At 40.3% G+C, this 24,263-nt stretch overlaps 2 protein-coding genes across 7 annotated transcripts in view; one reads left to right on the forward strand and one right to left on the reverse strand.

The window, feature by feature from the left end:
* Positions 1-2,009: 2,009 nt before the first annotated feature.
* Positions 2,010-15,710, forward strand: SLC3A1 (solute carrier family 3 member 1). The gene is made up of 10 exons (XM_062571919.1): positions 2,010-2,524; positions 3,723-3,902; positions 4,615-4,769; positions 5,878-6,003; positions 8,070-8,189; positions 9,410-9,534; positions 10,191-10,389; positions 11,896-12,042; positions 14,203-14,319; positions 15,134-15,710. Exons 1-10 carry the CDS (start codon positions 2,098-2,100, stop codon positions 15,572-15,574), a joined length of 2,037 nt encoding a protein of 678 aa, XP_062427903.1. The 5' UTR covers positions 2,010-2,097; the 3' UTR covers positions 15,575-15,710.
* PREPL (prolyl endopeptidase like) overlaps positions 7,889-24,263 on the reverse strand; it is a 31,684-nt gene continuing 15,309 nt past the window's right edge. For 3 of the 6 annotated variants that reach the window (XM_062571917.1, XM_062571916.1, XM_062571918.1), the window contains 6 exons: positions 23,898-24,073; positions 22,320-22,536; positions 21,978-22,127; positions 20,864-20,990; positions 19,579-19,661; positions 13,237-18,828 (listed from right to left, as the gene is read on the reverse strand). In XM_062571917.1, coding sequence (XP_062427901.1) covers positions 18,781-18,828; positions 19,579-19,661; positions 20,864-20,990; positions 21,978-22,127; positions 22,320-22,536; positions 23,898-24,073 — 801 coding nt within the window. In that variant the 3' untranslated portion in view covers positions 13,237-18,780. Of the gene's footprint in view, positions 8,654-13,236; positions 18,829-19,578; positions 19,662-20,863; positions 20,991-21,977; positions 22,128-22,319; positions 22,537-23,897; positions 24,074-24,263 lie in introns of those variants that run through there. The other 3 variants (XR_009957867.1, XR_009957868.1, XR_009957869.1) reach the window with 3 other exon arrangements.

Genomic DNA, 24,263 nt, shown 5'->3' on the forward strand with positions numbered 1-24,263 from the left:
ATACATATATACACACACAAATATATGTATGTAAGTATATATTCTCATGCCCAGCCCACAGCTTAAATGTGCTCATGGTCTAGGAAAGGAGAAAATAATGAGGGTGTCGTCAAGTTGGTTCTATTATATTCAAGGGTTTTCCCAGCTCCCCACCAAACTTAAGTTCTCTCTATAAATTTGACAATCTTAAATTCCTTTTATTCAGCTTACCCAAGGTAATGCTCTAAGTGGATAGAGCTAAGTCTTTCTTTGCTCTTACCTCTCACTTGCTTTGCTTCTTCCTATGCATGGGTGTTTGAAGTTGCTTTTGGGTATGGCAGGAATCTGCAGACATGCTTGAAACTGCATTTGCAGAAAAAGCGAGGGGAAGAATACCATGGACCTGAGATGGATATGACATGATCTAAAAAAAAAAAAAAAGCATTTAAAAATGTCCTACTTCAATCTTAAATGAAGTAACTGAACTGAAATAATTGAATTGGGGGGAGGGGAAGGTGGCTCGTGTTACGCAAAAGATTAGTGAAACATAGCAGAGACGATTTAATCAGATCCTGAATACAAGCTTATGCCCTGAGTGTATCACACATGGCAACTTTTTAAACTTACAGCGACAGTAAGATTGTAGGATCATTAGAAGGGAGATTCTTTCAAGTAATTTCCCGCTTCCTGGCAATATTGAATTACAGATGCTGAAACTTTTGCTGTTATCTCAAGTGCTCCGAGTTAAGTGATCATCTGCTGCAGCTATCTGAGCTAGCACAGGAGGGGTTTGCTGGGAGCCACTGTTGTAAGGAAGGGGAAAAGTAGGATTAGTATCGTCAGATAAAAAGACCTCCTAGCTCTTCTAACAGCTTCTAGCTCTTGGCTCAGCTACTGACGAGATAATACATATACGACTCAATGGAACGTCGCATACTGGATTGTAGTCATTAGTTTATAAAACTTCTATAGTGTTTTCATTTTTTGAGGCAAAATTAATAAATACTCTGTTGTGTTCTAGTTTAAGCAAGTCATCTTAGTAAGAGGCCAAAAGTGACCGGTTCTCCAGCACAATTACTCCTTGGAATTGCTGTGGGACGCTGACCGCCCGGGCAGGTTTGTTTGAGCATCGGCTCCTTTGCACCGACTTCGCAACGCCTGGGCAAACGGCGCGGGCTCGGCCGAGGGCTGCCCGGGCGCCTGGCTTCGCTGGCTTTGGGGCACACGCGTGTCAGGCACTGCGCTCTAAACCTTGGGCAAGGATTTTTTCGTGATCAGAATAGCAGAGATGGCAGAGGAGGAGCAGGTTGCTTTCTCTGCAACTTTTTTTTTTTTTTTTTTTTTTTTTTTTTTTTTTTTTTTTTTTAAGATTAGAAGTAATGTGTGGGGAATGTTAATGGTCAGCAGTGCGTTTCTCTCGCTTGGGTCCAGCTTGTGCCTGTGCAGAGCTATCGTGACCTGGGGACGGCCCTGGGTGCAGCACTGGGTGCAGTGAATTGCAGGATCGGTATGTGTCTTTTCGTTGTTACCGCTTAACAACTGTGGGTGGGTTGGGTTTGAGTTAGAGTTTTTTGGGGTTTGTTTTTCTAAGTTGTGAAAAACCAAGTGTACAGGCTTTTGTATCTTTTATTTTGTATTTTGCTTCTGGGCCAGAAACTGTCAACACCTTGTTCTTGCTGTTCGTATTTAAATTCTCATTAATGTTGTTCTTATTTTATTAGGCAGAAGAAACCATGACCAGTCTGGAAAGTTGTGTATTATATTAATTTTTTATTGGTTTAAAAACTGAAATTTTTCCACTGCTGTCAAAAGCAAGACAAATTTAGTATGTTGGAGAGAGTAACAGCGAACATAACTCTGCTCAGTTGGCACAAGAAATAAGCCTGCCTTTCGGGAAGACAGCGATGCAATTGTGTTTGCTATCTTGCTGGAGATGCTTATTATGCAGAAGAACAGGAGCACTTTGCCCTTTCGTCTCTTCTGAACTTTGACCAGTTGGTCGGGATTATTTATAAACCCAGATGCTAATTGCACTGCTTCTCATTTCACCGAACAAAGGTATTTTGGCACCCTTCCTTGCTGCAGCAAGATTCCCCAGGACAAGACATACCACTTAAAATGGGTGACGAGGAAGCTAAGAGCTTTCCTATGGAGCTGAGCGAGAAAGGAGGTAGGGAGAACAACGGATTTGTTCAGAATGAGAGTTTCGACGAGAAGGAGACCAATGCCAGTAGCCGAGAAGAAATCCCCAAAACCTGTGTTGTTGGTGTGAACCCTGTGGCTCCGGAGGAGCCAGCTTTGGAGCCCTATGCTGGGATGCCAAAGGAAGTCTTGCTGAAGTTCTCCAGTCAAGCCCGGTACAGAGTCACCAGAGAGATTCTCTTCTGGCTCATAATTGCCTCCACGGTCCTGCTGGTGTGTGCTACCATCGCAATTGTTGTTCTGTCTCCCAAGTGCCTTGACTGGTGGCAAGCCAGTCCGATTTACCAGATCTATCCTCGTTCTTTTAAGGATAGTGACATGGATGGGAATGGTGATCTGAAAGGTGGGTAAATTTGTTTTTTACATGCAGAGCTGGATGCCGCTTGTTTGTGTGCTGACTGTGTATGTGTTTGTAGCCTGTCTACGTAGATAGATAGGTGTGAGGGTGTGCATGTGTGTATTTTATATGTGTATGTATATATATACACACAGTCCAATAGAGAAAGCTGCCCGACTGGAGAGGAGAGTAAGACTCATCGTTGATGTGAGCTCCCGTTGTCACGAACGGATCCCATTAGGAGCTTGTTGCTGAGTTTGTTAAGTCTAAGCCTGCAGCTGGAATGAATGCTCGGAGGTGGGGCCCAGGGAAGTCGGCAGCACAACTGCAATCAAAGCAAAATCTCTCTGCGAAACGGAGGTCGAGACTGTGCGGTGTTGAATGCTTTGTTGTGCTGGTTTGGCTGTCTCTCTATAAAAAATAGTGAGAAAAATCAAACTAGCCAAGTAAGAGTAGAGAGAGATGCATACTTTTATTTTGGTTCAGAGCTGTGGGGTTTTTGAGCTCTTCTGACTGCACTGAGAAGGCGCCTGATACCAACAGGCAATGCCAAGTATCAGTAACTTAGCTGAGACGGAGTGTGGCAGTGTCATGTGCATGCTTCAGAAGGAGAAGGTTCAATACTATGGTAAGAAGAGTAAACAGAAAAGCGCTAGAGTGGAATATCCTCTTCTAAGAAGTGAAAAAGAAGTTTCTGTAGTTAAACCTCAGTAGTAACGTATAAGGAAGATATGAGACTTTCAATTTACCGAAAAATAAAAGCTCGTAATGCTTTTTTTATATCATAAAGGTCTTACCTTTATGTACTCTGATGATTAATTGACATCCTTGAAATGGGAAAGTAATCCAATTGCTGTATTTTAATGAAATACTGGAGTCTGTTTTTCAGAAATAAATGTTAAATTTCATTTAATAACTGACATTATAAATATTCTTATAATACAAACTGCAAGCTGCTTGGATCTGATATTTTTAAATTCCTGCTTTATTATCCTTACAAGTGGCTTTGAATGGCTTCCATCTGTGATTTCATGCTCCCCTCGAAGAAGTTTCAAGACTGTCAGGCTATCTAAGCTCAGGGAAAATAGCGGATGGTTATATATAAAAAAGATTCATGTTCCATCTTCAAGAGCCCATGGCAAACTTTTTTCAACAAAAATAATTTGTCTTCTATAAACAGATAATGTCCTTTTCTTTTAAATAGGTATCCAGGAGAAACTGGACTATATCACGTATTTGAATATAAAAACCATCTGGCTCACCTCTTTCTATAAGTCCCCCTTAAAAGACCTGGGATATGGTGCTGAAGATTTCTATGACATTGACCCCATGTTTGGGTCAATGAGTGATTTTGAGAACCTGCTTGCAGCTATACACGATAGAGGTAAACTGCAGCTACAATGAAAATAAATCTATTTAAAAGAAATGCACGTATAAAAGTAGTACCGTGTAGCATTAGGTGTTAGGATCCGGCATTTAAACGTGTGCCTCTGGCCATTTCCTCGCTGAGCAGCAGCAAGCGGAGGCACCAGCGGCAGGGACACGTTAACTGCCCGGCAGCACGAGCCCTGCGGTGGCAGCCTGCTGCTGCCTCGGCAGGGCACGGTCCCCTGCGAGGGTGGCCGGGGCGGCGGGTGACAGATCACCCATACGCCCTGGCGCATCCGTGTTTGGAGACGTGCTCCTTTCGGACTTGGAAGTTTATTACCGGCGGCTGCTTTCTGGAGAGTGCAGGAAGGCAGCTACGAGCGTGGGAGGGGGCTCGTGTTTCCTTCCTGCAGTCGCGTCCTTGGTTGGTGCCTCTGTGCCTTGGACCAAGGGTTTGCTCACGTGTCTCCTCTCTGAGGGGCTGAATGGCAGATGGTTTGCCAGTCCCCGAAACATGGCTGTGTTGGTTAGGACTGTAGTCCAGAGCGGCTTGTCTCTCTGTGTGTGTTCGCCCGTCCCCAGCGCTGTGCTAGCGCAGAGAGCTGCGCGCCCTCTGTCCCCTCGCGTCTAAACCCCACTTCGGGGAAGCGCCCGGAGTGCCGCCATAAAAAATGTGAGCTTTGCCTTAAGATGCTGAATTCAATCTTTCTCCTGGTGTGATCTGCAAGGGTTGAAGGTGATAATGGATTTAATACCAAACCACACGAGTGACAAACACAGATGGTTTCAGCTGAGTCGCAATCGGACGGGAAAGTACACCGACTACTACGTGTGGCACGACTGCGCGCAGGCTGGCGGCTCCGTCGCTCCTCCAAACAACTGGGTAAATACGGGAGAGGACTCCTGTGCATCACAAACTGGTTTGCAGGTTGCTACAATGCAAGAAAAACCGCTGTAACTAGGTCCCAACCTAGGCTAGGCTATACGTGGTTCTTCAGAGGTACAAGCAGAAGATACTAAATGAGCTTGGGTGCATAAAGGTTTAAACCAGCAAAGGGTGCAGGGTTCCTACTTCAGACAGATTAAAAATAAGTAAATAAATAACAAAAAAAAAAAAAAAAAAAAAAAAAAAAAACAGAAGGCTGTTAAGTCTTCACTTTATAAAAGCCAAAGGAGTAATTGTGCACGAGTCGCTCAGTCCCCACCTTTGGCGACCAGGCACGCTGCTCTGGAGGCTTCCTCTTAGCCTTGCTCGAGTCGCAGCTGGTGCGGAGGGAGGCAGACCAGCGTGGCGGTGGCTTTTCCCCCCTTTTCCAGAAGGTGAACAGGCCAGGAACTGCGTTGCCCATTTCCTGCCCTCTGGTGAAAACAGTAAAATCTGCCTGTGTATCTGTTGGGAAACTAAACTGATGTGTGTATGAGAGGAATTTGTGTGTTTTAACAGCTTGAGCTGGAGTTAACAGAGCTGTGGCATGTTTTGTCATAGCCAGCCTCAATTTTTGTTTTCTTTTTTTAACTTAACTAGAGTCATAAGAGTTACCTTTAGTTTCTGGAGTCTTTCTCAATGAAATGATAAATTTAACATTTGAAAATATTGACTGTTGTTTGGAGCTTCACAGGGATGATAGCAGACTGCAGAAACTGAAAGCTGTTTTTAATAATAGCTTTAAGAAAATCTTCCCACCCATGTTTCTCCTTCTATCCCTAATAATTCCTAGTGAAAGTCCATTTTAAAAAAAGTGATCACAAAATCCATAAGCATCTACAGGCTGTGTGCACCATTGTGGCAAAGCACAACTGAAATTGAAAGCAACTAACCAGAAAAAGGAAGTATGAAAAATAAATAAGCATCAATTCAAAATTTAGTCCCTTAATTAAGCACTTTATGCTTTATTTTATGCTTGTAACATGCCATATCTTAAAGCATGCATGCAAGTAAATGTTTTTTAAATTACTTGAGTTCTGATTTCCCTCCCCTCTCATACGAACAGGTGAGTGTCTATGGGAATTCAAGCTGGCAGCTCGACGATGTGAGAAAGCAGTGTTATTTTCATCAGTTTGGGAAAGAACAGCCAGACTTAAATTTTCACAACCCTGCTGTCCAACAGGAAATCCATGTAAGTATGCGCTGCGCTATATGGTGCACTACACTCTGCCCAGAGAGAGACTACTACTGCCGCTCCAGTAGCGAGGCAGCCCCTTCTACACTTGATTTGGTTATTTTGTGTTACACAAGCGACAGTCTAGTTGGAACTTAATCCAAGGATTACAGCCTGTGCAAACAATTGAAAGATTGAAGTGTCTAGACAAACATTAAGTGTATAAGAAAAATTCAAGCATTATCTTATAATGCATCCAGCTATCTTGCTTCAAGTTGTCTTAATTAAAAAAAAAACAAACAAACAAACTCAAACCAATCAAACAAAAAAATCCCAAATAAAATTGGCCTTAAGCACTGGCAGTGGGAGTTGTTGCAGCGTTGACCCTCGGTAGGTCTAGAAAGGTGCCCCTTTGCTGGCTTAAGTCCCCTGCTCTCACAAGCACCTGGCAAGATCTTGATAGGCTTTTGGACTAGGATATTGTATCTGAAAAAGAGTTCCCTTCCTCTTCTCATTAAAAGGTTATTTTAACATTTCTTTACACTGATGTTGTTGGAGCCTTCTACTCCTCAGCCTAACCTTATTCACAGTTTATATGTAGTTCTCTATGAACCAAACTTGTCCTTCAGCTTACATAGTTTTCCCACTCATGCCTATGCTTCTTTGTTTTTCAGCTCTGATAACATCCCCCTTCAGCTTTTGTTTTGCTAGGTTAAATAGGGCAGGTTTTTTCCACAAATGCCAATAGCCAGAATTAAACAAACTTAACCAGAGAAGATATCTGGGCAGAATCTTGTACAATGGCATAAATACTTCCCCCTTCTGTGTCCTAGGACTGTTGTTACTTGCTTTGAAGATGGATGCTGGTAGTCAAGTAGTCTAAGACCACTGCTTCCTCAAAGCAGTTATTTGCCATTGGTCTAGTCTCCATCAGGAGCTAGCAGGGAATAAATGAAATAAATGAAGGCATTTATTGCATTTGGATGTTGTACCAAGCACAGCAATTACTGGAAGGACCAATGTGGAACACTGTCTCTTGCTCCAAAGCTTGTGCTGAAATACATCTGAATCACCCGAGGGGACAGCAATTTTACTCCTTGTTGACACAAGGAGCTGTTAATTAGCCAGTCAACTGTGAGCTGAGGATGCCTAGCTTTATCAAGGAGATGTTTGCCTCTTCATGTGAGGCAATTAAAAGGAATACCTTTACTTGTAGATAAGCAAGAATTAAGAGTTTTGGTCTATCTACATATCTGACAACTTTATAGAGGAGAGAGACTGTGTTGCAAGTCTCCCAGCAGACCTTGCAGAATTCATTAAAATTCTGGAAGTTGTCCTGAATCTGGCGAGTCTGACACGAATGCTTCTCCCCCCCCTCCCCCAAGTCGTACATACCCCGTGTGGCAGTACAGCTGCACTGTTCTCCTCCCTGTATCTGCCAGCTTACAGAGGAAGGCTTTGAGTTTAGCCCTAAGCGTTTGGTACTTTGTATTACTGAATTTTGGTGCATTTCTTTGGTGGTAGTCTTTCAGGCTGCCCAACTCTAGTGTGACTGTGTCACTGCCTCTCTTTAGGGGGACTCTGCCCTCACTGGGGGTGTTGTCAGTGTGTTAAGAAATGAAATAAAATGCTTCTGGTCATATTTGTTAATGAAAGCATGAAATGAGACTGGCCTTGAGACTGATCCTTGAAAAACTCCCCTAGTAACCTCTACATCAGAGACACTTCCCTAAACACCATCTTTCCACTCGCCCTTTTTCCTGCCATTGCACATATTTTCAATGTTGATGGCTAATTTTTTGAATGACTTTTAGTGAGCTTGACTTTTGGTCTCCTGAATTTAAGGGAGAAGTTAGACTTGTCTTTTTTTTTTTTTTTTTTTTTTTTTTTTTAATAGTGGATGAAATAGTAAGACACGCTCCATTTAGATGTTAATTCTAATTCAATACATCTCACTTAGTAATTCTTAGTAACATTTGAAGTATTAATACCTCCTAGTAAGTATATACTACTTAAAAAGAAAACTGAACGTATTTCAAATGGGATTGGCTCACTTGGAATTCTCAACTTTTATTTTTGCCTAGGATATTATCAAATTTTGGCTTGGCAAAGGAATTGATGGATTTAGTTTCAGCACTGTTAAATTTCTTCTAGAAGCAACACATCTAAGAAATGAGCCTCAAGTGAACAAGTCCCAGAATCCAGTAATGTATATTTTCTGTTTTTTTCTTTTTTCTTCTCCCACTTAGGGCAGATAGTTTTCACTGCTTTCCTTCTTAACTGTGGCTTTAAGAAGAGTGAGTGAGGTGCCCCCTGGGAAAGGAGGCTGCTTGCAGGCTTTCTGTGGCAGGAGCATGTTTAGGGACTTGCTTGCTCTGGTCTGGTCTGGGGCTGTAGGGGAGCAAGAGCACTGCGAGCGGGGCCCTGCCTGCAGGAACACAGCAGGTGGGAGGAGAATCCTGACTTCTGTTCTGATATGGTTGATTTGAGTTTTCTGCCTGAAATATTTAGTTTTTTTTTTTTTTTTCTGTATAGTAAGACCTGGGTTTTGAGTTTTAATGGTTTATCAGTTGACTTTGTTACAGTAGGTAAGTTCAAAACTCTGTCGCAAACTTGAGCTCCCAGAGCGGTCACTAGCACGTACTTCCTCTAAGTTGCTAGTAGGAACCTGAAAAACAAAATACCTCATCTTGGCAATATGCTACAATGACAGGTGGATGACACGTTCAGAAGCGTGAAATCTGGTATTCCCGCTATTTGCCTTTACGGAGATTGTGAACCTGATGGTGTCAGCCGATAGCACCAGCGCTAAGACAGTTCCACTGCGGAGCTGGCATGGAAGCGATCAGCTAGACAAATCTTGCCTCCGAAAGTTACCACAACATTCTCCCAGTTTCCAAGCTGGTGTGTCACCACAGCATCTACTGTGCCCGCAGCGGCGAACGGGGTCTGTGGGTCAGTGCTGAGAGTGGATCCTTGGTTTTGCTGGACAGCTTCCAAAAGAACCAGCCCTCCTCTCCCAGTGCTATGGTATCTCTCAGTGAAGAGTTACCCAAGTGCAATTCAGATCTGTGCTGCTAGTATTGTAGAAGTAACTTTTTGTAATCAGAAAGTGAGGTGCTTTCGCTGGAAATAATTCTAACTTCTCTTAGTACATTAGCCAGTGAGTTAAGCTAGCAAGCGAGTGGGTTTTCATGGGATATACTGAGATATGGCTCTTTTTTCTTCCAGAGAAGAAATTACCAAATTGATGTCTCAGCACTTAAAGTATGAGCTATCTCACTGCTGCCTTGGTGTGCTAAACTCATTTTAGTTAAAATTATTTGGACTCATGCATTGCACCCTGAAAAGAACAGGAATTTGGAGTGATTCAGAACTGTAAAATGTTGGCGGGCTAATTGGGAATATTGTCTTGGTCTTTAAGGAGGATATCACAGCCTATTCCCAGCTCTACCATGACTACACAACCACACAAGTTGGTATGCATGATATCCTCCGTAGCTTCCGCCACACCATGGATCAATTCAGCAGTGAACCTGGCCGATACAGGTAATGATTATTATGGCTAATGATTTTTTCCTGTTCATCACCCTCTCATCAGAAATATTTTTTTTAAAAAAAACACATGCCACAAAATACGTACAGTATTTTCTTCATCAAATGCAAACAGCAGTGCATAGGCATACTATCTCCTCCCTAACATGCGAGGGAAGGAAGAGTGCAGTGAATTGGCCCAGATATCTCTAGTATGCATCTGGGCTGCATAAGAGTAAGCAGAACGTGCAACCATTGGGACTGCAGTACCACTGTAATTAAATCCCAGGAGGTTTATTTATTGTGTAGTATTAATAATACATTCATGTCAGATACATAGTCTCAAGTTGTTAAAATGGAGTTATGTGGGTATGGTTTTGAAAAAATAATCCTTAAATCAGATTCTTGACTTTTTTTTTTTTTTTTTTTTTTTTTTTTTTTTTTTTTTTGGCTCTTGGCAATTTTTGAGGAAAAAATCTACAAGAAATGTCTCCCCTTAATATTGTCAGCTTTACAAAATGCAAGTTTCTCTAATCCTTGGGTGTGAGGAGCAGACATCAGCCAAAGCTCTGTTATTTTCAAAGTATGTTTAGCACCATTCCTAGCTAGCTTCCTTCAACTCTGTACAAATTAGGAACGAGCTAAAAAAGGTACCTGTGCACTTCTTGTAGGTTTATGAGTTCTGATGCTGATGACAAGGAAGACACTGAAGCAACGATGATGTATTATGGAACATCTTTTGTCCAAGAAACGGATTTTCCCTTCAATTTCTACCTAATTAACTTGAAATATCTATCGGGTAACAGTATTTTTGAAGCTGTCAACTTGTGGATCAAAAGCATGCCTGAAGGAAAATGGCCAAACTGGGCGGTAAGACCTTCTAGGAAGGGTCTGTTTGTAGCAGAGATGATAGGAAACCTCCCCTTTGCCACATGGATTTCAGCAGCATCAGCGGCAATCTGAGTTCATAGCTGAGCTGTAACTGATAACTGTATAAGATTTTGCTGCTCTAGGTGCAGCAGTTGTCATGACAATTAGTTGCCCTAGTTGTCTATCCTGCCCTTCAGGAATGGTTGCAGCACCCTTGCAAGGCTGACATGAGGGAGTGTTTGATCATGCCTCTTCCTCAGTGTCCCCAACCTAGGAGGGGGCTTTAACTGAAAATGCCAGTGAAGATGGGATTTGTATAATTATCTTCAGCCATAAACTGGCTGAGTGCAATGGGTTCTGGAGACCTCCTCAGGACAGAAAAGAACAGAGCAGACAGCGGAGGACAGTAACTTTAAAACCTTGCTGATACATGCTATAAAATATGTGTAGGACACGTGAGAGAGATCAGCTATGAACAATTCACAGAAACTACAGGCTTTGGTCACTTATGTCAAAGCAATGTGGAAACAGGTCTGTTTACATTTCAAACTTGATTCTCATTTTTTTTTATATCCTCAAGGCAGTCCTTCTAGAAGAAAGATGGGGCAAAATTCCCACGAGCATGTTAGAAGGAGCTTTCCACTCTGTTACGCCTTTTAGAGAGGCTGCAAGCCCATACATAGACCACGGCGGGTTGCAGCCACTGCATGGCTCATCGTATCCCTTCCTACATTGAATGCGTGTTTTTTGTTTCATTTTTGTTTCAATCCAAATTACTCAAATGTGCCTACTTTTAAGGCACTTCCCCTGGCGGCTGCAAGCTTTTTCACAGCTGCAGTGTAAGGGCAGTTCTCTTCTGCAAAGAAGCACCTCTTCCACACAGCAGTGGCAGAATTCATGGAGAACGGTAACTGGGGAGAAGCTGTATTAAGGAAGTCTCTGTTGGCTGATTTATCATCTTCCCTCACTTCTGCCTGCTGTGGTGCTGGCAGAGTTTCTACCTTCTGCATTTGAAATTATTTTGGGTGGAAGTTTATACCGACACCAAAGTAAAGATAATTGCACTCACAGGCCTGGAGGTGAAACAAAAGAAAAAACTATTAGCTTTGTAAAGTAGGTAACACTATGACACATTGCTTAAGTGGTAAGGTCCTTTTCTCAAAATGGTGCTGATAGGGCAGTCTCTTGTTGTTATCACTTACAGGTGATAGTAACAGTAATGTAACTATGGAATTTGATTATGCATGCGTTTGGCCAACACACACTCTTTGGAGTTACTTATCTAGATACAGTGATTTTTAGTGTATGTCATTTTACAAGGGAAGATAGGCTGCAATTATCTAATGTGGCAATGTGAAGATATGGCAGTTTAAATGGATTCGTTTTCTGTTCATTTTGATGTATATGAATGGTATTTGACCTGGAATGGATGGATGTTTTTTGTCTCAAACTAGTTTCACATTTACTTTGAATCTTATATGTTTAACTAAATTGTGTTTTCTTTAGGTTGGAAACCCTAACAGCGCTCGGATTTCATCTCGTATTGGAAAGGAGTACGTCAATGTTATAAACATGCTGCTTTTAACCCTTCCTGGTACTCCTATAACTTACTATGGTGAAGAAATAGGAATGGAAAATACTGCATCAGAAGAGGTAAGTGAAGAGCTCATGAACTCTGTTCCTGTTGTTATTCACTTCTGAGTGACAGAACTTTCAGAAATATAGTAACTTTTGTTTGATTAACTAAGTACGATCTCTCTATATGTTTTAAAGGAAGCCTGTTGTTTGAGAGCATAGCTACAGCCACTGATTCCTGGAGACTGCTCAGCTCTGACTTTGCAAAAGGACTGTGGCTTAGACAGAGGTCTTTTTTAAGCTGCCCAGGCTTTGAAGAGGTTTCCAGGAAGGGGTGGATGTACAGACAAGCCACTGCTTAGCATGTCCTGATGGCTTTTGTTTGTCACACAGGATTTTTGACTTGCCATTTAGATCCCTTTCTATAAAATGTTTAGGTACCTGAGCCTAGGAGCCTGCAGCCTCATTTGATCATGGTTAGTTGCAACACAGAGCAGGAATTTTGTATTTGTTAGATTACAGAAGTAGTCAGAATTCAGACCATTCAAAGGCAAGGGATGAAAACAAAACTGCTGTGCCTTTTGTACTGGGCTGACTTGCATAACTCTCAGTTTTTGTGTTCTCCTCCTGTTGTTTCTTGTCTCCTCTACGACCATATCTGACCACTGTTTTCTCCCTTTGGCAAAGGATTACTGGCATGAATGGAAAAGGAAAGGCCTGGAAGGGAAGAGCTCAGTTCTGCCTCTTGAAACTCTGTTTAAGAGCACAAGGACATGGTCTGATGAGAGGTTCTGTTTTCACTGTGGAAAGTCGCTTTTATGGAATGAGGCAGCCTCTGATGAGTTTACCAGCTAGTTTGGTACCAAAGGGAAAGAGGCTTTTGCAGGAGTGCAGGATCATCTCCAGGTTCATCTGATTCAAACTGATGAAATGATTTTCTGCTTTAGGAAAACCGTCTCTTTCTCTGAAAAACAACTTGGTCAAAATATCTCCTGTATTTTCTTATTACTACTGATTATTGCTGACAGAATGGGACTCTGATTCAGAAAGTGGCTTCCCCCCACCCTCTGCCTTGTTTTTCTCTCTTGGTGGCTATCCTGTGGTTAAGAGCTTTGTAACTAAGCAAAATCACTCTTTATTCAATCTGGAGAGGAAGAATCCCTGATTAATAGTTGTCTTAGAAAGAGAGTGTTTGCTCAGGGTATAGTTTGTAGCCCTGGTATTTGAAACTCAAGAAAAACTAGAAGAGGTAAAGATGAAAGGGAGCATTACCAGTGTTGAAGACTTAAGATTTATTTTTTTCCTGCTTTTCAGAATACACTAAAGGGAGAAACCCATTATTTACACTGTTACAAAGTGAAGTGACAACTTCTTTTGTTGAGCTGCTGTTCTGACAGATTGTATTGGAAAGTGCCCTTTATACAAAAAACAATTTTCACAGAAAACAAACAGTCAAAGTATGTGCAAAATATTTTATGCTCTCTGATATCATTAAATTATTAAATGCCAGATCTTTTGGCAAGCTCCTCAATAAAAATGAGGAAGACTTTTCAAAATTTTTCTGAACTGCTCAAAATGAGAACTTCAGACTTCTTATATCGACATTTCTTAACCAGCTAAAAACTGTTTTTCAAGTTCTTGCACTTTCCCACAGTTGTAATTTTTTTTTTTTATCTTTCAAACATAAATAATGCTGTTCAAATTGTTCCTCTTGCAAAAACAAGCTTAAATCATATCTGAAGTGAAAGGGGTAATAGTTATAAAAGAACAGACACTGAACAGTGTTTACTAATTGGACATTGTTACTGCTACAGCACAGCTTCCCTAGGACTCATTGCCGTGTATTTTCAGTAACTGCATATTTAGGTATTTACTGGAATATCGTAGTTGTCATCAAACTTTTATCCCACCACCTCTAGCAAGAGGACGCAGCTCTAGTAGATTCACTTATGAATTCAACGTTTTGGCTAGCAGTGCTATAGGCATAACCGTCTATTCTTCTCCTTCATTTCAGTGACCGACAATATTCTTGTTTTCTCATCATCTCTCTTTAGATTTGGAGCAGGATTACATACTCCTTGGTAGATCTTAATTTAAGGAAACAAACAATAAATAAGGTGGTGATGGTGTGGAAGATTTGAGGACATTCAGTTTAATGGATGAGTTTTCAATATAAACAAATGAAGTAACTTTTTGGTAATGACGCTAACATCACTTTATATATATATATTTTTTTAGGTGACCTTTCCAGAAAAATCTCCCATGCAGTGGGATGGCAAATTTAATGCTGGCTTTACTGAAGGCAACAGTAGCTGGTTACCTGTTAACTCTGACTATCAAAGTGTAAATGTTGAAGTAGGTATTTATATGTGTGACAAACCAATAGACTAAAAATATTTTAATAAATGGATCTGTTTTGCTCTGCTTTCTTTTACTTAGTGGGAATTGGCAGAGTAGCTAATAAAAACCCAAGGGAGGACAATAAAAAGGCACTGAATCCTAACAATTTTATTAGAAAAGGAAATCGTTGCAGCAAGGAGTCTACCTCATCTGTATTCATTTAAGCAAAACAACTGCAGTTATATGGTAGATGTGGCGATTTGATTCTTTAACAATCTTTAATGATTTTAATATTAAATTGAAATTTTGTCTTTTTTCATTTATAATAATATAGAAAGCACTGTCCTTGCAACAAGAAACTAGCATAGACCATCTCTAACATAAGAAAATAATAATAAAAAAAATTCAAGGCAACTGACTAGTGGATCAAACACTTTACTGATCTACAGTGCTGACCAGTCCCAGACATCTGAAATAAATCCTGTGAGTTCAGCAGATCAGACTCGGTGAGAAAGGTTCAGTATCAAGTCTTTGGGAGCACTGTGGCTTTCTGCCGAATAAACAATACTGTAAGGGTCAGTTTGGGGGAAGAAGCAGTGTCAATGAAAGTGTCTGTCTTGGCCTGCCTCTGTCTCTGTCACTACCCAAATCTTAAGGCAGAGCATGAGCACAAACACTTTTTCAGTGAAATTAGCAGACAAAGTTGAAGAGATGTAGTTGTCAAAACTGCACTCCAGTAGGTATGCTCTAAACGGACTGTGTAGATAGTGTTTTCAATATCCAGTGGAAAGAAACAACCCTGTTAATGGCTGTGATGATTTTGTTGCAGATACAGAAGACTTCGTCCAACTCGAGCCTGAATTTGTATAGAGAGCTAACTTCACTTCGCAGCAGTGAGCTACCCATTCAGCGGGGCTGGATGTGCTACATCTGGAATGACAGTAATGTTTTTGTGTATGTGAGGGAGTTAGATGGGTTAGACAGAGTCTTTATGATGGTTCTCAATTTTGGGCAGGAATCAACTATAGACCTGAAAGCTATAGTTCCTAACCTCCCATCTGAAGCTTTTATAAGACTAAGTACTAATTTTAGCAATACTGGTAAAGCTGTCAATACCGAAAGAATTAAAACTGAAATGGGAGAAGGCCTGGTCCTTGAATATAAAACAGAAACGCCTGTTCATACTATGGAAGCTTTTCAAGAAAATTGTTTTGTAGCAGAGAAAGCATGTTATTCCAGTGCCTTCAATTTACTCTATGTGAACTGTTAAGTGCAAGAGTAGAATAACCAAGCTCTCATATTAATTTAGAAGACGTTGAAATGTTAGTGGAATATTAGAATTTTCAGTGGCTTTTCAAACTTCCTTTGTGTGTAAAATAAACAGCCTAGAAAATAAATTTGATACCTAACTGTCTTGTACCTGTGTTGGTGATGAAAAGGAAAAAGTACTGTATGAGCAAAGATCACAGGCTAGAGTCTCCCATAGAGACTGTGGAGAAGAAAAGTAATCCAGTCCTAATAAAGCAGCCTGTTGAAGTATGTGTTTTTGTGTGAGGGCAACAAAACAGTTGGCTCCTGGTTGCTGCTTCTTACAATTCCTGGTATTTAGTTTTTTCTTGTATTTTCTTTTTTGTATTTCTTCTTAATTTTGTAGCTTTACTATGAGTTTTACAAAGGGGTGGTCCTGGATTTGTTAAAATAAGTAAAAGCTAGTAAGACTAATATGTAAAAGTCTTGATGGTTTAACTCTCCTGGCAGCTCTGAATACCCTCAAGTTAGTATGAAAAAAAACAAAAACTGGCTAAGGATGTCTGACTGCTCTCAAGACTGAATTTCCAATGGATCTCCCCCCCCCCCCGATGCTGAATTAGAATACATTCGCATGCTTATATTTTTCTTTTTCTACTCGAAGGCTGGAGTTAAAGTGTGTATATGTCTGTTGCAGTTCAGAAGCAACTGAAACAACTCTGCTGAATGTCCCACTCATTTGTGTGTTTTGATTTGCTTTTAGTGCACCTACATTAGTGGCTTCTGTGATACAAAGGAAGGACAGGGTCTGTTTTGGGGACAGGCCACTTAAGAGGAATATAAGACATGGTCAGAGTATGTAGGGATGCGATGAGGAAGGCTAAGGCCCATTTGGAATTAAATCTGGCAAGGGAGGTCAAGGACAACAAGAAGTGCTGCTTCAAATACGTCAGCAACAAGAGGCTGAATGGGGTGGGGGCCCTGGTGACAAGGGATACAGAGAAGGCAAAATTACTGAATGCCTTCTCTGCTTCAGTCTCACTGCTAAGGGCAGCCCTCAGGAATCCCAGAGCCTGGAGGGAAGGAAGAAAGTCTGGAGAAAGGAACTTTCCTTTTGTTGAGGAGGATCGGGTTAGAGATCATTTAGGTAAACCTGATATCCACAAATCCATGGGCCCGGATGGGCTGCACCCATGAGTACTGAGGGAGCTGGTAGATGTTACTGCCAGGCTGCTCTCCATCATCTTTGAAAGGTCTGGGAGAACTGGAGAGGTGCCTGAGGACTGGAAGAAAGCCAATGTCACTCCAGTCTTCAAGAAGGGCAAGAAGGAGGACCGAGGAAACTACAGGCTGCTCAGCCTCACCTCCATCCCTGGAAAGGTGATGGAACAGCTCCTGCCGGATGTTATCTCCAAGCATATGGAGGAAAAGAAAGTGATCAGGAGTAGTCAGCATGGATTCACTAAGGGGAAATCGTGCTTAACCAATCTGATAACCTTCCATGAGTGACTGGCTGGGTAGATGAGGGGAGAGCAGTGCATGTTGTCTGCCTTGATTTTAGCAATGCTCTTGACACTGTCTCCCATAACATCCTTCTAGCTGAGTTCAGGAAGTGTGGGTTAGACGAGTGGACAGTGAGGTGGATTGAGAACTGGCTGAAAGGCAGAGCTCAGAGAGTCGTCATCAGTGGTGTGGAGTCTAGCTGGACACCTGTGGCTAGTAGCATCCCCCAGGGCTCAACTTCTTCATCAATGACCTGGATGAGGGGACTGAGTGCCTTCTCAGCAAGTTTGCTGATGATACCAAGCTGGAAGGAGTGGCTGATCCACCTGAGGGCTGTGCTGCCATTCAGAGAGACCCGGACAGGCTGGAGAGCTGAGCGGAGAGGAACCTCATGAGGTTCAACAAAAGCAAGTGGCAAGTGCAGAGTCCTGCATCTAGGGAGAAATAACCCTATGCACCATAGAGGCTGGAGGCTGACCTGCTGGAAAGCAGCTCTTCAGAGAAAGACTTGGGAGTGCTGGTGGACAACAAGTTGACCATGAGCCAGCAATGTGTCCTTGTGGCCAGGAAGGCCAATGGTATTCTGGAGTGCATTAGAAAGCATTGCCAGCAGATCAAGGGAGATGATCCTGCCCCTCAACTCAGCCCTGATGAGGCTGCAACTGGAGTAGTTCTGAGCTCCCCAGTACTAGAGAGACATGAATGATTAGAGGACTGGAGCGTCTCTCTTATGAGGAATGGCTGCGAGAGCTGCGCCTGTTTAGCCTAGAGAAGAGAAGACTGAGGGGGAGGATCTTATCAACATTTATAAATACCTTGGGGGGGGGGGAGAGTGTCAAGGGGATGGGATGGGATCTGTTCCCACCCCTTTTCAGTGGTGCCAAGCAACAGAATGAGGCAATTGGCATAAACTGAAAGACAGGAAGCTCCGTCTGAATATGAGGAAAAACTTCTTTACTGCGAGAGTGACAGAGCACCGGAATAGGTTGCCTAGGGAGGTTGTGGAATCTCCTTCTCTGGAGATATACAAAATCTGCCTGGATGCAACCCTGTCTAACATGTGCTAAGTGACCATGCTTGGAGATCATCTAGATGATCTCCAGAGGTCCCTTCCAACCTCAACCATTCTGTGATTCTGTCTGAGAACCTTATGGCCACATAAGTTTTCCATTACCGAAGTTTGTACAAGTTGTTGATGGTAGGTGTGCACTAGGCATCTACCTTAATAAAACAACATGCAGCTGTTTTATGCAAGATTGCTTTGCTTAGAGATCACTGAGCTATGAATCAGTTTTACTGCCTTGTGTAAAATTCTCTCTGGGAACAGAAATCTTAGATCAGAATGGCTGCCTGTACAATGTATATCTCTTCACATCTCAAGTTTTCAGCACCAACTGTTTTGCACTACAGCTCTGTTTGTACTGTGCTGCACTCCTTGCTTTGAACAGAACTGTCCTGAATTAACTGGCTAATGCAGGAGGCTACTTCTGTACTATCTGACAGGAAAAATTTAACAGTTTGTATGTTTATAAGTCAATGCCACACACAGCTTTGTCTTTTAATTTCTGGTTTGCTTATCCTCAGAAAGCAGGGATCCAAGAAGAAAGAAGAGCTTTCCACTCTACATACAAATACAAATCTGACCTGAAGTTTTTCAGGTGGTCAATGTGTACATCAATCAGCTATTTGCAGGATTCGATGTAATGTAATGTTGCAGATAGTACCTTATTCTTTATCAAGTTCTTTGTTCAGAAAAGCAAGGTGTCTTGCAGTCTAAAACAATGAAAACATTTTATTACAAAACAGTAAGACTTTTAAAGCTATAAACCTCCAAATTCTTGTACAGCTATTATAATCTTTCTTTCCAAGTTGATGCTAAGCAGTATCTTGCCCTTAAACAAAACAAGGCTTTTCCCTAAAGATTTAATTTGGAGAAAAATGGCCATACTTGATATTTTTGGGGAATTGTAAAAATTGACAGTAATGAACAAGATCTCTGTCCAACTGTGATAGTCTGAGACATCAATAACAAGAGGGCAGGATAAGCAGTATGCTTAGCATACACATTTGTAGAAAGTGTGAACCAAACATTGTATCTTAAGTACAGATCATGCATCCCAAAATGTAAAGATCAAACCCATAATATCTTTTTTTCTCATGAGGATGATGGAAGTAAATGAAAAATCAATATGACAACTTTAAGCTCTTAACTGTATAATGCAAGGCTTTCAGCTGGAATAATGTTCTTTCTGCTCAACCTTTTATTCAAAGCTCTCAGAACATTACAATGGGGGTTTAAAACTACTTTGAGATTTGAGGAATGGTGAAGTTCAATAATCTGTCTCTGCCATTGGCTTTTATTTATAAATAAGCAACAGCAATCTCAATTCTAGCAGTGTTGCTGGTTTTTTTTTTATTACTAAAAATATACATGCAGTGACTGCACGAACTACTGAGGCTTAAATATAAATTGAAAGGAAAACCCCCTACATATTACAGAAGTGTGTAATAAAGGGGGCATACCTCATTTAGTGAATCCTCCCAAGATGAATCACAATGACTGCCTTTTGCCTGGATGTCTAAGATGATATTAGGGATCCAATTTCCTGAAACAACAAAAAACCTGGTGGTCACTAGACACTGAATGAACAAGGAAAGGTAAAGTGGGGATGTGGAGTGTTTAGGGGTAGATAATTTTGCCTTCTGTCTTGATGGAATTTCTGCCATTCCTTTGGAAAGAAAACGAATCAGTGGCTTGCTGGATGAACTATCTGCATTTGTTAAATACATATTTGAAAAATGTTTATAGGTTTAGTGTGTAGGTTCTTTCTCTGAGTCTCTTTGGAAAAACAAGCTCTCCCTTTCTGAACAGCAACAGCAACTGCAGCATCAGCTATCCCTTTTCAACCTTTGCAATTGGTCTGCCAGCAGACAAGGGGCATAATGAAATGCAGAAAAGCTAATACACAAGCTATTTTGGTCCCAATAGTAAAAGCCTCTCCCCAGATCAGGTGGTACTGCAAAATAACAGGGCTTGAAGGCAGCTTTTCTTGGAAACAGTCCCAGAGATGGTGTTAAGTCTCAGGTATAAAAATACCTATACCTAGGCGCAACTACCATTCTAACTGGGACTATCACCTGCAGTTTCAGTAAACTGGGAAAAAGAGCTTTTTATAGAGCAGGAGAATAAGATTTTACCAATGTGTTGTTGAGAACTGCAGTCTAACCAGAACAGTAGCCGGACAAAAAGGGTTCACTTAGCCCTGTCTGTGGGGTTCAGGTTTAGCTCAGTTGGTTACAGTATGGTGCTAACAATGCCAAGGTCACGGGTTAGATCCCTGTATGGGCTTGAGGGTTAGACTAAATGATCTCCAGAGGTCCCTTCCAACCTTACCAATTCTATGAATCTATGACAGCAGCCACACAGTAAAGCTTACAGAAGAGCCATCCCCAGTAATTTTCTCCCTGACTTCATTTTTTTCAGCTCAGAGGGTTTCGTCAATATGTTGTGATTTGTCAATGTTTAACACAAACTGATTTAACTATTTTCAGTAAGATCTACAATACTGATGGGGTCTCTTAAGGCTCTGGAGAGTATATCTTAGAAGCTGAAGTTTATCCATTTGTCAGTATGACTGCATGTCTCATCTTTCTTTATAGATATCAAAAATTACTTGAGAGATTTAGATACTGAATTATATGGTACAAGTGAATGCATTTGAAGAGGGGTTGATCTCTGTAGTGTTTAATTATATGACTACTGATCTTCTGACTTACTAACTCCAGGTATCTGTATAATTTTTCTCACCTTTCCCTTCTGTTCTGCTGGCGTGATCTCTTGCAGCCTTCCTAAGCTTCTGAACATATCTTAAAACTCCTGTTAGTGGTATTCGCTGATCACTTTCATAAGCTGTGATAAAAACTGAAGGATAACGCTGAGATTAAAAAAAAAAAAAAAAACAAAAAACCCTTGACAACTGATTTTCCCATAAAGATAGTAAACAAACTTTTCTCTATGTATCTTACCACACTATTTGTTATGGTTTATCTAAAGCATAACTATTATATAATTAGCTGCTTCTAAAAAAATATATATTACTCCTCAATTTAATTAGAAAAAATATTTTGGTCTGAAAATGACAGTTCAATAACGGGGAATCATCTACTTGCAACAGGTACACAGAAACATGAATCCTTTCCCCACTTCTACAGGGCTGATGCGTATCTGCTTGCTGAAGCTTATCAAAAGGAAAAGGAGCAATAGTCATGGAATGGTTCACCTTAAACAGTCAGAACAGCAGTTAAGATGTACTTTTACTCTTAATACACATATCAAAGTAGTTGTTTTATATAGCAAGATTGTACTACTTAATGAAGCTCTGTAACACAGCTAGCACATCACATCAAATAAAGTAAAATTTCCTCTGAGGTGACAATATTAAAGCCATAGCTCCTTTTTTTATTTCATTGTTTATCTTTGAAAGGTGTTTTCTTTGTGGAAAATACCTCCTTCCTCTTGTAATGAAGTCTGGAAAACCCAGTAGAACAATGGAACTTCCACAGAAGGGAAGAAAAGGGGTTGGGATTGGTTATACAATAATTAAATATATTACTTCCTAGCTGTCTGTAACTGAAACAGCTTTTTGAAGGCAATTGATCATTTAAGAAAATGAGTTTAGTTAATTTTGACAGTCATCATGACCCCATGCTAGATTATTACTGAAATAATTTCTATTTGTATTAATGATTCATTTTAGCACAAATAAACAGCTCAGACAGTCTTTTTAAGTGCTGGATTTTAAAGCACTGAAAGGGTAAAATACAATTTAGAAAAATTCCAGTTACCCACTTTTTTCACTATTTTCTTATAAACTGCTATGCTTTTATTACTGCAGTATTTGATAAAGAAAGGTCAATTTTACCTGTGGCTTAATATTCTGGTAAGGACAATAGTTTTTGATATACTTCATACTTTTTTCATCTGCTAATGGATTTCCCCATTCTTCCTGTTCTTCTATTGTCAGTGGGAGATGAGTTTTCATCATTGTATTTAGAACATCTAGGAAAGGAGCCTTAAAAGTTATTTAAAAAAAGAAAAAAGTTGGCAAACATGACACAGGACCTCAAATACCTAGGCCAAAGTATTTTCAAACAAATGAGAAATGTGAATTTTGAATTGGAATGTTTCCAATTCTGAAACTGGTGAAATGAAACTGAAAATACAGTTCAACCTTGTTTTCCATAAGAGATCTGCAACACCTCACCTGTAAGACCACGGCTCTGATAAGTTCTGGATCAGTGTTGCACAGGGCTCCTGCAAGAACTCCTCCAGCACTGGCAGCTGCTAGTGCTGTATATTTTGGCTGAGAAAATCCTAGTTTGTGCAGCAGCATAATGCAAGCCTTAAGATCATGCAGGCCTTTAAGTTTATTGTGCTGACATCCATCTTTGTGCCAGCTAAGGCCTAGCTCTCCTCCACCCCTGAAATTTAAAACAATTCAAGTTGGAGTCTCTCTGGAAAACATCATGCAGCAAAGCTTCAGATAATGAAGGACAGCAGCAGTCACAGAATTGCAAAAAGAACTTGCCTTCCCAATTAACTCTTCCTTCCTCTATTCATGTCTTTACTGTCCTTTATGGCAGAAATACACAAAATGCAAATTAAAAAGTCCTTGTATGATCACTGATTAAATCCAAACAGCATCAAGGCACTATATGCACAATCTGTCCCTATGTGCTCTTATCCTAGAACTCATAGCTAAAGAAGCACTTTAGGGAAGTATTACTTTCCCTTTTATATCACTAATACTCATTAAAATAATTGGGAGTGTTATTTCTCAGCTCCTCCCTGAAATTCAGGATTTGCCTTTCGTGCAGCTTAAATTATGAAGCTGTCAGTCAATTTCATTTTTTTCTACTTTGTGAATTTTGAATGCTACATGAAAAATTACAAGTTGTAATATTTACAGAATTTTAAAATGAAATTTGTTCCTTTTCACAAAATTTCAATTTTAATTTTAAGCCACCTAAAGTTTCCTTATTCAAGGTTAAAGTTTGAAATGAATTAACTGATTAGTCTGCCTCTTTGGTACTGCCACTGCAAAAAAAATAGGATCCATTTATGTTAAGACACAGTTGTAGGAGGAAGAGCCACACAATGTTTGCCACTGGATTATCAGACTGTGAGTATATTTGTATACTGAATTTGTTTTGGCAGTGGTATTTCAAACAATTTTTCATTTTATTCCCTTCCTTCCCCTCACTAAAGTGAGTCTTCTGTCATCATCTTCACCTGCTGAATTATTATCTCAGTGAAAATGTGAAGCCTATTGTACATAGCAGTTTTATAAAACTAGCGTGTTTGTAGCTAAACAGGAGGCAGAGGATTTGGCCAATAAAAGAACAAGAGATGCAGGTTAAACACTTGGTTACAGTTGTAGAAATGAGAATGCTTTTTAGAAGGCAGATGGAACATTAATACGCAATACCCCAGGAAAAAGGAGGGTGGTAGCACAGCACTGCAGTTTGAATGTGCTCTCAAAAATCTTTTGAGCATGGACAAGATGAGAAGTTCTGAGGTTATCTTAAGACTGAAAGTTAAATACAACTATACTATTGACTTAAGAAATCTGAACCAGTATGTGGTCTTCTAAGTATAATTTTTTTCCTTAGGAAAATTTATTTTGTTAAAATTATTTTACTATTCTAAAAACAGAAAGTGAACAGCATGAAAGATCAGATACAGCTACATGAAAAAAATTATATGCCTGTTCAGTTTCATATCAAAAAATGTGTCCCAATTAAAAAAAAATAATCTTAATTTCACTTTTTATTTGACTTACCTAACATGGCAATATGCTAAAATCCAACCCTCTTCAATTAACATCAGCTTTTCCTCTTTAAAGCTCATGTTCAAATCTATGCCGTAAGCTCCATATACATGAACGAGAAGTGGTTTCCTGTGCAGTTCTTTTGAATTTATATTATGAAAAACTGTAATTGGCACCAAAGTTTCATCCTGGAAATAAAGGAGTATTTTACAATAAAGGACATTTCAGAAATCTCAATGATATATGGCAATGAAAACTTCAATTATTTATTTTAAAATGTGTTTTTTTGATTACAGTAATTTTTTTCACTTAGATTGTACGAAGCACTCTTGAAAAATAAAGCAAGAGACTGAACCTCTGCTGGGTAGACTTACGGAT

Source organism: Rhea pennata, chromosome 3 (assembly GCF_028389875.1).
Source record: "Rhea pennata isolate bPtePen1 chromosome 3, bPtePen1.pri, whole genome shotgun sequence".
NCBI classification, from domain to species: Eukaryota; Metazoa; Chordata; class Aves; order Rheiformes; family Rheidae; genus Rhea; species Rhea pennata.